Source organism: Aspergillus campestris (genome assembly GCF_002847485.1).
Source record: "Aspergillus campestris IBT 28561 chromosome Unknown P168scaffold_2, whole genome shotgun sequence".
Taxonomy (NCBI): Eukaryota; Fungi; Ascomycota; class Eurotiomycetes; order Eurotiales; family Aspergillaceae; genus Aspergillus; species Aspergillus campestris.
The window spans coordinates 1185511-1199643 of record NW_020194337.1 but is presented as its reverse complement, the minus strand read 5'-3'; the positions used below and the strand labels follow the sequence as shown (position 1 = coordinate 1199643).

Sequence of the window (14133 nt, the reverse complement as noted above, 5' to 3'; positions counted from 1 at the left end):
TTCAGTCTGTAGTATCTTCAAGTGGATTCTTGCCTTGTGGTAAAGCATATGGCCGTATATAGAAGCTGGGTAAATTCAAAATACCATCTGTGGTATTAGAATCATGTTAAGAGATCATATCAAGAGATCCGATTCAAAGGTCAAGATATCAAAGTTATACACATTCGAAATACCCATCATGTGACCATATGACTGTTTATCCAGTTGTGCCAGATCCCACGAGATCATCTTCTCTCTCTCTCTCTCTCTCTCTCTCTCTCTCTCTCTCTCTCTCTCTCTCTCTCTCTCTCTCTCTCTCTCTCTCTCTCGCCTATCCTCACTCTAACCTCCTCCATCTGGACATCCTCCGATATCCACCAACTATCTCACAGATACGATAGTCACTGGGAACGCTTAAACTTGTCACCTCGAGTCAAGCAGATCTCCATCGCCAAAGAAGGCAAAACCAAAAATTAAGAACAGTTTCCTCCACTAGTATATGCAAGACCTCAAATCAATCACAACAACCAGATCCCAACCCCACTCCACCTGGGCGCTTCGATGGCCATTTGCACTCGAACTCCCCATCCCAGCCAGTCACACAATGGTCTGGTCAACCATGCAGATCGGGCGGAGTCATCACACGGGTTAGTGTGTGACGACCGGCTCCCGCCTTCTCATTGGTGATCTACCCCCCCGGTCGCTGTCCGTGACGGGCGCTTTCTCTCCCTCAAGCATTGGCCAGATGCACCTCTGGGAAACATGCAACCATCCCTTCGCTCCAGCTCACTGGTCGCTTCCCTCTCCTGGAGGGGACGCCCCTCTCCGGATCCCGGACATGCCTGGAGACCTGCAACCCTGGCCGTCCCGGCATGCTGAGCGCCATATCTACGACGCCTGCCGTCCGGCAGATCTTCGCAAACCTTTTCTTTTCAACGGCCATCCGTCCTCCTGCTTCTGTGCTGCCATCCGAGCTTGGCTGTCCGATGCGACTGAGTTGAACGTTCTGCCAGCCGGCCTGGCCCCGTCCACAGATAGAACCGCCGAGTCTCACTGAACCTCTCTCCTCGACCGCGACCTCCCCACGGTGTCTCCTTGAGTGCCTTGGTGAATTACAAGGACGCTGCGAAGATGCCGTTTTACTTCCCTCGAACGTGGCGCAACCACAAGCTGGTTTACATCTTGATGGCTATTGAGCTGCCTCTCACAATCATCATTCTGACCTTCACTGGCATCGCATCTCACGACCTCTACCGCACCAAATTGTGGCAGGATGGCGCCGATAATGGTTTCAATAGCAACCCGGACGAGGCCCTCTACGCTGCAGCCAACTACCGGCCATATAAGGCACCTATGGTGTGGAGCAACTTGTACGTGGCCGCCCTTTGATACACACCCACCTTCTGCGTACAAGTCTTTGCTGACTGGATTAGCATCACCGAATATAACCTCGTCCTGGGCGTCCTCAGCACGTTTCTCTTGATCGTCAAGTTCGCCACTCATGCTCTGCACCTCTTCTATCCACCCGTGTCCGTGCTCATCCACCTGGGGCTGATCGCCGTCTACATCGTGTCGGCAAGCGGCCAGGCAGGCAGCGATACCTCCGACCCCGCTCACCCCCAATCGGGTCCGCCCTGGTACCTCACGAAAAGCTGTTCCGTGGCCAAGAACTCGGACGTGGGCGCATACTGCAAGCAGGCCAAGACGCTGTTTGCATTTACCATCATCATCATGTAAACCACAGCCTTATCGAGCACCCCATGAACCTCAAGCTGACACAGTTTCGTAGGGTGTTCTATGCCGTGGAGTTCGGCTTCAGCGTGCATTCGTGCTTCGTCACCGAAGAGGAGAAACTCGAGCGGGACGAACGCCGCGAGGAGAAGAAGACCTGGAAGGAATACGAGGAGATGGCGCTCAATTCGCCCGCCGTAATACCCCCCATGAGCCCGGCCTACAGCACTGGTGGCCCGATGAGTCCCGGCTTCCCCGGCATGCCGTCGACGACACCGCGCAGTCTGGCCTTCCACCGCCTCGACTACGAAACTGGGTCGTCGGACCTACCGCTGCGCAACAACGGCAGTCCCCAGCGTTCACCATCCTCGATGCAGCAGGAGTCGGATGAGACCCTGAGCCCGGCCATCCCGGTCCAGGCTCCAGGCCCGATTTACTTCCCGCCGCCGCCGAAGAAAGCAGCCAAAAAATGAACTTTCTCTATTGGTGTAGTCGTGGTGACTGTTTGTAGCTGTTAGTCAACCAATACACATTATCCAGCACCCTCACCGGTCAGAGCGTGGATGCGCTTTCCCCTCCCTTTGATATTTGATCTTGAGCGATTTGATATGATTATTACACTATACCATTCATGGCGTCGCAACTGTCGACAGTACCTAGTTCAATCACAAGTTCTTCCATTCCTTTTTCCTTCTCTTTTGCACACCCACTCTTAACCCTGGCACCAAGAGGATAATATCCCATAATCACACCCTATGAACATGTATAGATGATTTAATACCGAGACCTCCCGTCTATTGACATAATATTCCCTAATCACGGTCATGCAATTCGCGAGGAGAAGAGGACCACATAGCAGGGTTATCATAGAACCAAGTTAAGCCCTATTCATATCAAGCAAGTTTTGAAAAAAAAAAAAAAAAGATAGGAGAAGAGGAAGATGATAAAAAAGAAGAAGAAGGAGAAGATCAAAAAGTAGAAGGACAAGAAGGAGAAGAAGGAAAAGTAAAAAATATATATATAATCCAAGAACCCTATGATATGATATATAAGACAGTCGAAGAAGGTAGGAAGGCAAGAAAGGCTAACTATCTAATCAATCAAACACAGAGAGACAGACAGACAGGCAGGCAAGAATAACAAGCAAAGGGTATTAAGTATGGGAACGGAATACCATAAAATGCAGGAAAGGGGCGGATTGAGGATCCGTCATGGGGAGTGGAGCGTAGTGAAGCTGAAGCGTGGTGTGGTATACATAGGTATACATATACATATGCATCAGAGAGTATAGATAGGAGGGGTTAGCTGTCTTGTCGTCTCTTTTCCCTTTTTGCCCAGCGTACTGTGATTGTTTTGGTTAGCTAGTGTTCTGGGAACAAATGTAGGAAGAAGGAAGGAATGATAAAGGAAGGAGCGAAGAAGGAAAGAAGGAAAGAAGGAAAGAAGGAAAGAAGGAAAGAAGGAAAGAAGGAAAGAAGGAAAGAAGGAAAGAAGGAACATACACCCACACGCATTACACAGCGTCTTCGGACCCTCAGGTCCCCTCCGCCACTCCGGCGAGTCAGACGTGCCGCAGTCAGTGCACATGTACTCGCCCTTGGAGCGCTTCCGCCGGTCAGGGTCCAAATCGTCCTGCAAGAGTCGTCCGCTGTGCAAGCCCGTACTCAGACCCTGCGACCACTCCCCGTTTCGGTAGTACAGACCCGTCATGACCTCCACGCCATCGATGTGGGCCATGTTCTCGGCGTGCTCTTTGCGCGCTGCGGCCTGCGACAGCAGCGTGCGTTGGTCGGAGTCGGAGTCGTCGTCTGCGCTTCCTTGTGTGTCTGATGATTCGGCGTCTTCGTTGGAGTTGGATCCCGTCGCTTCGCGGCCGGAATTGCGAAGGGATCTCCTTCTTGGGTGGGGTTGGGGGGCTGGTAGCTGGGTGGAGGGTTGTGAATGTGGACTGCTACTGGTGTCGTTGCCAGAGGACCATAGCTGTTGTTGTTGTTGCTGCTGTGCCGCGCGCAAGTCCTCCTCTTCCTCTTGCTTAAGCTGCGCGACGCGCTGGTGCAAGCGGATATTCTCGATCTTGTGTTCAAGAAATGCGTCGAGGAGTTGCGTGCTGCGCGTGGGATAGGGTCGACAAATGAGAAAGACGCCATTGCAGGTCTCCGGTTGGGAGCGGGAGTCCACGGGGTGGCTCAGATGTGGATGCCCGCAGCCCTCGACGACGCAGGGCTTGTTGTCCGCCCGGTGAAAGCGGAAATAGCAGTGGAAGGGACGAGATTCCGCAATGCACTGTTGGAGCTCGCGGGCGAACATTTCGCGGTCGTCGTCGTGAATGAAGAGCGACAGCGGGCTGCCTTGTAGCCGGGAGGGCTCACATCCGGCGACGTCAATGGATGAGGAGGAGGCGTATAGGACCCGACCGTCGCGCGTGAGTAGCAGGAGCATGTCGCTCATGTCGTCCAGCACCCTTTGAGACCATGGTGGATCTTGTGCGGAGTGGTTTGCGGCGGCGGGAGAGGCCGCTGGGGAAGGACTCGGGGGCAGCGTGAGGCTCTCCGGCATGGAGACATTGCCAGCCATGCCATACGAGCCATGACCCCCGGCGTGGGGGACACCACTCGGGTGTGTGTCGCTGTACATTCTAGCCGGAGAAGGATGATGCTGCTGCTGCTGCTGCTGTTGCTGCTGACTTTGGGTTGGACTATGGATAGTAGTAGTGCCCCTGTCCCAGTCGCGAGGCATGAGTTCCATCGTGGGGTTAGACAGGACCACCGCGCAAGACCACAGGCTGAAGTAAGATGCGCATCAGGGTGATTGGACCGAGGCACGAAGGGATTAGGTGGGGATCAAAAGTATTTGGGAGATTCAGATAGACGAAAAGGGAGAGAGAAGTTCAGGATGTGACAGATCTCATCTATGAGATCCATGTCTCATTGGCGATCTCCTCATTTCGGTCCTTCGAGGGAATGGGAGGGAGCTGTCAGATTCTCCCTATTTCTGTTCCCACTGTCAGGTAGCGCCCCACAGCTGAGCATGGCGGACCCGCTTGGCTTCCTGTCCGTCGTTTTGCAGGATCCAGAATGCTCCGAATGAGATTCTCGCGACCAGAAAGTGGATTGAACGATCCTCAGGAATAAGGCCATGGCCTGACGTCATCGGTTCCTGCCTCAGGCGTATAGAGTGTCAGGCCCCAGGCACCCGCACACGTGACTGCGCGCCGGTCTTCCCCGCGTCGTCGCGTCTTCTTTTTCTGTCTCCATCATCATCTTCTGTTCTCCTCATGGCTTAATCTTCCTGAGGTGTTGAGCATCCCAGTGGAAGTCATTCATCATGTGAGTAGTTTATTTGGATCAATTCCAACATCCCACTATCATCACACATCGTACTGATCGACATTCTAGGTGTAAGTCAAGCCCGTCCCCACCTCATGCGACCTCCGATGCGGGGACGCCGTGCCATCCATTGTGACTGAACCCTGTCTCCAGCCAAGATCGATAAGCTTTCCATCTTAGGGTATTCAATCTACTCTCATTTCCCATTCAATGATTCTCTCTGATGTGGAACTGACATCCCCAGAATCCGCTCTTTCGACAACACACGCAGCGAGACCATCCAGTTCCATACTCCCCTCACCCTCATCGTCGGCTATAATGGTTCTGGGAAAACGGTGCGGATTCCCCTCCATCGAAATCGAAAAAAAATATAGAGATGGAATGGAAGAAGAGAAGAGAAAGAGAAGCTCCCATTAACCCAACCATAGACCATCATCGAGTGCCTCAAATATGCCACCACCGGAGACCTCCCGCCCAACAGTAAAGGCGGTGCCTTTATCCATGACCCCAAGGTAGGCCCCTTCATTTGCTTGATAGATGTCAATATGATGATATGGTGGCTAAGAGCATACCGGATATAGCTATGCGGAGAAAAGGAGGTCCTGGCGCAGGTGAAGCTCTCCTTCAAGGGTACCTCGGGGGCCAAGATGGTGGCCACCCGCAGTCTCCAGCTCACCGTCAAGAAGACGACCCGCCAGCAAAAGACCCTCGAGGGCCAGCTGCTGATGGTGAAGGATGGTGAACGGACGGCCATCTCCTCGCGCGTCGCCGAACTGGACCAGATCATGCCTCAGTATCTCGGAGTCTCCCGCGCCGTCCTCGACTCCGTCATTTTCTGCCACCAGGATGAGAGCCTATGGCCCATGAGCGAACCCTCCGCCCTGAAAAAACGATTCGATGAGATCTTCGAGGCCATGAAATACACCAAGGCGATCGACAACATCAAGGTCCTGCGCAAGAAACAGAACGAGGAGCTGGCCAAATTCAAGATCATGGAGCAGCATTCCAAGGAGGACAAGGAAAAGGCCGACCGCGCTGAGAAGCGGTCCATCAAACTGCAGGATGAGATCGAGGCCCTACGCGATGAGACCCACCAGCTGTCCCAGGAGATGCGGCGCGTCGCAGAACTCGCGGACAAGGCCTGGACCGAGTCCGAGACTTATGCCCAGATCTTGGGCGCCCTAGAGGGTAAACGGATCGAAGCCAAGAGTGTCCAGGCTACCATCGACAACCTGCAACGCCACCTGGTCGAACTCGACGACCCGGATGAGTGGCTCGAATCCAACCTAGAGCAGTTCGAGTCCCGCCAGATCCAATTCCAGCAACAGGAAGAGGCCCAGAAGGAGAACTATATGGCGCTCAAAGAGCGCATCGAGAGTTCGCGGCAACGGCTGGGAGCCAAGCAGGCGGAATGCGGGAAGTACGAGAACGACCAGGCCAACTTCGAGCGGCAGGTCGAGCGGCGACAGCGGTTGACCCAGGAGATCGCTCGCGCCAACAATATCCGCGGGTTCGACAGTATCCAGGACCAGGCCGAGGTCGACGAATTCATGCACAAGATCCGCAAGCTGTTGAAGGATCAGAACCTAGCGTTGGACCGAGCCAAACGGGACGCACAGAGCGAGCTGCGCGAAGTACAGGCCACCCTCAACGAGATCGGTCAGCGCAAGTCCGCGTTGCAGGAGAGCAAGAATGCCGCCAAACGGCAGATCGCAGCCAATGACCGGGAGGCAGGCTCCTACCAGGCCAGGCTCGACGAGATCGACGTCGACGAAGGCGTGCAAGCGGCCCTGGAGGCTAACGTCGAAGATGTCGTGTCCCGCTTGGATCAAGCCAAGGCGCGGGCCCGGTCGGCCTCGTGGGACCAGGAGATTCAGACCATGAACGCCGAGATCCGCAACCTCGAAGACGAGAGCACGCGGTTGAACGCCGAACTCATAGACGCCACCAAGATGGCCGGGGATCTTGCTCGCCTGGACCATCTCAAGAAGGAGCTGAAGGAGCGTGAGCGCAGCCTCGATACCATGAAGGGCGCGCACGGCGAGCGCCTGGCCAAGCTGATCAATTCTGACTGGCAGCCACACTCGCTCGAGCATGATTTCCAGCGCACCCTCGATGAGGAGTCCCGAGTCGTCTCCCAGGCCGAGCAGGAGCGCGACACCGTGAGCCGAGACCTGGAACAGGTGGAATTCAAGCTAAAAAATACGCGAAAGATGCTGGCTCAGCGACAAAAAGAGCTCCAGGAATGCGTCGAGGAGATCCGCGAGGCCGTGGATGACGAACCGGAGGAGTATCCGGAGATTGTCCAGCAGCGACAGGCACAGCTTGAGATTGCGAGAAAGGACGCCGAACAGTATGCTGGCGTCGGCGAGTATCTGACCAAGTGTCTCGACACTGCCAAACAGGCCAAGGCGTGCCGGATGTGCAGCCGAGGGTTCCGCAACGACAGCGAACTGCAGGCGTTTAGAAACAAGCTAGAAGCCCTGGTCAAGAAGGCTCGACAAGACATCGAGGACGAGGAACTGCGCAACATGGAGGAAGATCTCAAAACCGCACGGGCGGCGAACACCGCTTACGACATGTGGTCTCGCCTGGGGAAAACAGACATCCCCGAGTTGGAAAAGGAAGAGGAGCTGTACATCTCTCAGCGGGATGCGCTTCTCACCCGGGTGGAGGAACACGACCAGAAGGTGGGCGAGAAGGCCGAGAAGAAGCGTGAGGTGGAGGGCCTTTCCAAGACCGTCAACACTATAATCCGATACGACGGCGAGATCACAAGCATCCGCTCCCAGATCCAAGATCTCTCGTCCAAACAAGAGAATCCGTCAGGGACGCGCACCCTGGAGGATATCCAAGAAGAGATCGCCTCCCTTGGAGAGCGGTCAAGGAAACAGAAGCAAACGCTGTCCAAACTGACGCACGACCGAGAGCAGGCCCAGGCGGAAATCAACAGCCTGGAACTGCAGTTGCGGGACGTGAAGAGCAACCTCGACAACACCCGGTTCCGGCTCGAGAAGAAAGCCGACCTCCTGACGCGCCTGGAGGAATATAAGAACCTCAACAGCCAACAACGCGACGCCATCACCAGAGCCGATCAAGAAATTGAGGCTCTCACCCCCGAGCTGCTTAAGGTGCAAGCCAAATACGACGACATCAGCCAGCGTGCGGAGGCGCGGGAGCGCGAAATGCAGCAGGGCATCTCGCAACTATCTGAAAACGTGCGCCAGCTGGGACTGGCGAACGAGGAAATCGACTCGTACAACGAACGAGGCGGCCCACACCAGCTCGAGCGGAGCCAGCGCGAGCTGCAGACGATCGAACACGAGATCGGTGATCTCGAGGCCGAGCTGGGCACCATCACCCGAGAGATCAACAAGATCTCCGCGCAGCTCAAAGACAGCGAAAACACCAAGCGCCAGTACGCAGACAACCTCACGTACCGCCAGGCGACGCGGGCGCGGGACGCCGTGACGGCGGAGATCGAGCAGCTGGCCGCGCAGAATGCGGAGGTGGACCGCGGCCGGTTTAAGGAGGAGTCCGAGCGACGCACGCGCGAGCACAACGCGCTGGCCGCCAAGCAGGCCAGCAAGATGGGCGAGATGAAGTCCAAGGACGACCAACTCATGCAGCTACTAGCAGACTGGAACACAGACTACAAGGACGCGGCGTCCAAGTACAAAGAGGCCCACATCAAGGTCGAGACGACCAAGGCGGCAGCCGACGACCTGGCGCGATACGGCGGAGCCCTAGACAAGGCGATCATGAAGTACCACGGGCTGAAGATGGAGGAAATCAACGCGATCATCGGCGAGCTCTGGCAGCGCACGTACCGGGGCACCGACGTAGACACGATCGCCATCCGCTCGGACAACGAGAACGCCAAGGGCAACCGGTCTTACAACTACCGCGTGTGCATGGTCAAGCAGGGCGCCGAGATGGACATGCGCGGCCGCTGCAGCGCCGGCCAGAAGGTGCTAGCCTGCATCATCATCCGACTGGCGCTGGCCGAGTGCTTCGGCGTCAACTGCGGCCTGATCGCCCTCGACGAGCCCACTACCAACCTCGACCGCGACAACATCCGCTCCCTGGCCGAGTCGCTGCACGAGATCATCCGCGCGCGCCAGCAGCAGGCTAATTTCCAGCTGATTGTCATCACCCACGACGAGGATTTCCTGCGCCATATGCAGTGTGGGGATTTCAGCGATTATTATTATAGGGTTTCGCGCAATGAGCGGCAGAAGTCTATTATTGAGAGGCAGTCTATTGCTGAGGTACTTCCCTTTTCCCTTGGTATTGTGTTTGATGTGGTACTAATTTGGTTCAGGTTATGTGATATGATTCTTTCGTTCTCTCTTTCTTTCTTGCCTTTATACAACCCACAGGGCTGAAGTCGGTGTACTATGTATCTCGACAGAAAGCGAATGTACAATAATGCTTGTCTACGGAGTTGCATGGATCTGGCGTTGTAGGATATTGATTATATGAATGAGACAGAAATAATATATTCCCCTGACTCCCAGCATGTAGGAAACAACGACTAGACTACCGTAGTATGTACAGTTACTCAAATCCCCCACCCTCCTCCACCTCCAAACTCTCCTCATCCAACAACGGCACAAAGCGGAAATCCACAAATGACACCGTATTATTGCCCGTTTGTCTCTGCCCTCCTCCTCCACCTGCAATACTCCCACCAGCACCTCCACTGCCCCCACCAGTAGCAGCATATGAGGAAGTATTCAAAGAATTGGAAGAATGAACAACTCCCAGCGCATCAAACTCCACCATAAACTGCAAACTCAGCACCCCCTGCCGATCCCCGCGGATACTCACCTTATTAGCGACGGCCATCGCGCGCGCGGCCTTTTGGACCAGCGCGAACTTGTAGTCTTGGCGGAGGCGCGTGCCCATGCTGGAGGGGGGGCTGACGAGGAAGGTCTCTGTTACTGTGGGGGCGAGTTTGGATCGTGTGGCGCGGGCGCGGGATGTGCCGTCGTCTGTGAGGGTTTTGTGGTGGGTTTGGCCTTGTTGAGTGGTGTTGGTGGGGGTGGTGTGGTGTTGTTCGATGGAGAATTCGACGGAGGATTCGCTAAAGGGGCCGCCGATGCCGGTTAGGGAGAAGTATGGTTCCTCTGTGGCGGAGGCGGAGAGGCGGAGGATGGTGGGGTTTGTGCCTGAGAGCTCGGAGACGGCGTTGTGGAGCCAGGCGGAGCGCATGATGATTTTCATGGCGATGGCGTCGCGCTGGAGGGGGATGTCTGCGTCGGCGGCGAAGGCGTCGGGTTCGTAGGTTGTTAGATCGCAGGTTGTTTTGACGCCTGTCTCGGAGAGGGTGATGCTGAGGGGGGAGCCGTCTTGGAGGTATTGCAGGGTGCAGGAGCGGTCGAGGAGGAGGGCGGGGGCAGTGAAGGCGCTGGAGGAGGGCTGTGCGCTTGGGGCGCGATTGCTGGGCCCGGAGCCTGCTAGGGCGGTTGATGGGGAGGGGTCGTTGACGCCGAAGATCTTGAGCGTCTCGAGGAGGGCCGTCAGGGAGACCATGAAGCAGGGGTAGTAGGTTGCGTCGGGGTCTTCTGCGCCTGCGCTTTCATCGTGGAGGGGTTCGTGGTCGGGATCGAGGGGCGGGTTGAAGGTGTAGCTGGTGAAGAGGGCTTTGTCGAGGAAGGCCAGGCCCTGCACCACTCTGCTTTCTTCGGCAGAGAAGCGGATTCCGTCTGGGGTGATTTGCACTGTGGCTTTGGAAGCGAAGCCGATGCATTGTAGGAGGGTGTAGAGGTTGTGGGCGTTGCTGGAGACCGCCGAGAAGATGGGCTCGCTGGTGGGCATGGTGGGTGAATTAACGGAGAAGGTAGCGGGAAAGAAAGAATTTCAATTATCCACTCTGCGAGGTATGGTACATGGGGGGGATATCGAAGGAATGACGCGAAGAAAGACGGATTGAGAGCCTCTAAACGTAGACGCCGACGGCACAGATCATGAAAACAGCTCCGAAGCTGGCCAGAAAATGTGATTAGCGAACGAATGGAGGTCAGGTCTGAGAGTAGCTTACCCAAACGCCAACGATGCCGGGACACCGAACGAGACAATGCTCGCTAAGGAACGGTCTATCGAGAGTTAGATAGGCGGATCGCATTGATCCATGAGATCACCCACTCAGTCCAAACAGGCCAGTCAGAATAAAAGCTACACCCGTTAGCTATCAATTCCCATCATCACTCAAGGGATCCATACCTGCGAACAACAGAGAGAAGCCCACGACGAACTGATTGTCCTTGGAAACCAGTGGAGCGTAAGGGCTTGCGGACGCTGCCTCCCAGATCTCGTTCAGCGACATGAGTGAGTAGTGGTGATAATAGAATGTGGGAATTGAGTCAATGGAAGTGATAGCGAGGAAATGGAGGAGAGAGGAGAAGGAAGAAGTATGAAGCTATTTAGACGATCTGGCCCGATGACGCGCGCCGGATCAAGGTTCAGCCGAGGTTCCCCGTATTGCCGCTTTATCTCCCATTATCAGCCAGTCGATCTTCGTCGCGATAGTCTTCTGTCCATTTGAATTACTTTGAAACTGCCCCCACCATGGCTGTCACGGCCTCGGAGAGTAAGCTTGGACTGATCGCGGTCTCTGGTACTGGTTATACTTACTGATTCAGGTCCAGATCATAATAAGCGAAAGGCGTCGGAGGAGTCCCCCTCCCCGGATTCGCAACAACAGATCAAGAAAGCGCGCACCGACTCTCCGGAGAAAGAACTCCAGGTATGATTTATTCGCACTTTGATAAGGTGTAATAGTCGGACAGATACTAACACCTACAAGTCGGAAGATGGGCTGTTGGACAAACCGCCACTGAAGATCGTCCCCTTCCCCGAGAAGGTGAGAGATCCCGCATCCCGTCTATCGCGCGACGGCGCTGACCTCATTCCCAATAGCCGGCCGTGTTGGAGGAACGTCGAGGCGAAATCGAATTCCGTGTGGTCAACAACGATGGTTCCCATGATAGTTTTGTCGTCCTTACGGGGTTGAAGTGTATCTTCCAGAAGCAGTTGCCCAAAATGCCCAAGGACTATATTGCTCGGTTGGTCTACGATCGGTCGCATCTGTCTATTGCGATCGTCAAGCATCCGTTGGAGGTCGTCGGGTATGTATCATAGGATTGCGCGTGTGACGGTGGTAGCTGACGAGGTGCAGCGGGATCACGTACCGGCCGTTCAACAGTCGCAAGTTTGCGGAAATCGTCTTTTGCGCCATCTCGTCCGATCAGCAGGTCAAGGGTTATGGTGCGCATTTGATGTCGCATTTGAAGGTCTGCTCGCATCATAACACATGAAACCGAGAGGGTGTCGAGGCTGACCACCGCTACAGGACTACGTGAAAGCGACGTCGCCCATCATGCACTTTTTAACCTACGCCGATAATTACGCCATTGGATATTTCAAGAAACAGGGATTCACCAAGGAGATCACACTGGACAAGTCGATCTGGATGGGATACATCAAGGACTACGAAGGCGGTACGATCATGCAGTGCACGATGTTACCCCGGATCCGATACCTCGAGGTTGGACGGATGCTACTCAAGCAGAAGGAGGCCGTCCACGCCAAGATCCGGGCGTTCAGCCGCTCCCACATCATCCACCCACCGCCGAAGGCGTGGAAGAACGGACCGGTGAAGCTCGATCCGCTGAGCATCCCGGCGGTCAAGGAGTCCGGGTGGTCACCGGACATGGATGAGCTGGCGCGGCAGCCGCGGCATGGGCCCAACTACAACCAGCTGCTGCACCTGCTCAACGACATGCAGAACCACAGTGCGGCGTGGCCGTTCACGCAGCCGGTGAACCGGGACGAGGTGCCAGACTACTACGAGGTGATCAAGGAGCCGATGGACCTGTCGACTATGGAGGAGAAACACGAGAAGGACATGTACCCGACACCGCAGGACTTTATCAAAGACGCCATGTTGATCTTTGACAATTGCCGACGGTACAATAATGAGAACACGCCGTACGCGAAGAGCGCCAATAAGCTGGAGAAGTTTATGTGGCAGCAGATTCGGAACATTCCCGAGTGGTCGGTATGTTAAACTTTCGCCTTTGCATGGTGTGGGCTAGAGGTGAACTAACTCTTTTCTTCTACACTAGCATTTGGCGGATGGACATTGATGATGGATGGATGGTGATTTTATGGGATGGGAGGGAGTCGATGGTAGCCTGGCGTTTTATCTTTCTTTCGGTCTGTTTTGGGTTTGCTTTAGTATTGTTTGTTTGTATTTGGTGTTCTATTTGTGTCATGATCCAATACCCCCGGCATAGTGGAGCCTTTCTTGCGGCGAGTGGAGAGCAAGGGATATGCAGTGATCCTTGTACACACCGTGGGTTTCGAGTACTCCAGAGTCATAACAGAATCGATCCACGTCTGATTTAGTTCTCACCGGTAACCGTTACCTTATCACATGGAGGATCGACCGCGATATTAAACGGGGCGAGGGAGGGCGCGCATCCCCTTGCATGATAGCAGGGCATGTCAAGAACGTGGATGGATCGACGGCGAAAGTGGATCGATCATTTCGGTTATTAAATCCACCGGTCCGAAGGCTGCAGAAGAAGGAAATAAGAGAGAAAAAGAGAGTAAATCGAGACGTTAGAGAAATTAAATGAAAAACTGATATGACAGCCTTAGGCAGCCATCGTCTCCTTAGGCCAACCACCAACACTTCATCCTTTCATTCATCTCATCTTCTTCTTCTTCTTCTTCTTCCTCTTCCTCTTCTTCCTCACGTCCTTCTTTTCTCCCCGACCTCCTGGATGGATCGTCTCCTTCCTATCTAACCCCAGTTGTGTGTTCTACCAGCTGTTCTCTCCCCATCTTCAATTCTGCAATTCTTTCTCTTCTTTACTGGTCTCCCCTCGCCAAACTATCCACCGACCGACCCCCCTCCTCCCTCTCTCCCCTTCTCGGATCGTTCCACAAGGGAGACTCCTGACTTGGACAGGCTCCAATCCTTCAATTATTCTTTTCAATATTTTTTTTTTCTGCTTTTTTTCTTGTTTATTTTCTCCCTCGTTACTATTTTCCCGCCCAGTCATTCCTTAAGGAATCCGTTATA

The 14133-nt window shown here is 54.6% G+C and overlaps 5 protein-coding genes across 5 annotated transcripts; 3 read left to right on the top strand and 2 right to left on the bottom strand.

Annotated features, from left to right (window-relative positions):
• Nucleotides 1-1016: 1016 nt before the first annotated feature.
• Nucleotides 1017-2303, top strand: P168DRAFT_93160 (uncharacterized protein). Its single transcript, XM_024842219.1, has 3 exons — nt 1017-1349; nt 1413-1712; nt 1769-2303. The coding sequence occupies exons 1-3, from the start codon at nt 1111-1113 to the stop codon at nt 2181-2183; spliced, it is 954 nt and encodes a 317-aa protein (XP_024695900.1). The 5' UTR covers nt 1017-1110; the 3' UTR covers nt 2184-2303.
• Nucleotides 2304-2944: 641 nt separating this feature from the next.
• P168DRAFT_287799 (GATA transcription factor LreB) lies at nt 2945-4775 on the bottom strand. Its single transcript, XM_024836650.1, has one exon. It carries the CDS (start codon nt 4453-4455, stop codon nt 2989-2991), a length of 1467 nt encoding a protein of 488 aa, XP_024695899.1. The 5' UTR covers nt 4456-4775; the 3' UTR covers nt 2945-2988.
• A 215-nt stretch (nt 4776-4990) lies between these two features.
• Nucleotides 4991-9539, top strand: P168DRAFT_264295 (MRX complex DNA-binding subunit). The gene is made up of 6 exons (XM_024834850.1): nt 4991-5038; nt 5190-5217; nt 5281-5371; nt 5465-5548; nt 5618-9307; nt 9361-9539. The coding sequence occupies exons 1-6, from the start codon at nt 5035-5037 to the stop codon at nt 9367-9369; spliced, it is 3906 nt and encodes a 1301-aa protein (XP_024695898.1). The 5' UTR covers nt 4991-5034; the 3' UTR covers nt 9370-9539.
• A 57-nt stretch (nt 9540-9596) lies between these two features.
• P168DRAFT_264292 (putative DNA repair protein Rad1) lies at nt 9597-11422 on the bottom strand (the record flags this gene model as incomplete). Its single annotated transcript, XM_024834849.1, has 5 exons — nt 11265-11422; nt 11187-11216; nt 11083-11137; nt 10987-11026; nt 9597-10844 (listed from the first exon to the last, which is right to left on the bottom strand). Exons 1-5 carry the CDS (start codon nt 11365-11367, stop codon nt 9597-9599), a joined length of 1476 nt encoding a protein of 491 aa, XP_024695897.1. The 5' UTR covers nt 11368-11422.
• Nucleotides 11423-11584: 162 nt separating this feature from the next.
• gcnE (histone acetyltransferase GCN5) lies at nt 11585-13441 on the top strand. Its single transcript, XM_024834848.1, has 7 exons — nt 11585-11631; nt 11684-11787; nt 11848-11904; nt 11961-12169; nt 12220-12334; nt 12394-13101; nt 13169-13441. Exons 1-7 carry the CDS (start codon nt 11610-11612, stop codon nt 13187-13189), a joined length of 1236 nt encoding a protein of 411 aa, XP_024695896.1. The 5' UTR covers nt 11585-11609; the 3' UTR covers nt 13190-13441.
• Nucleotides 13442-14133: the final 692 nt, after the last annotated feature.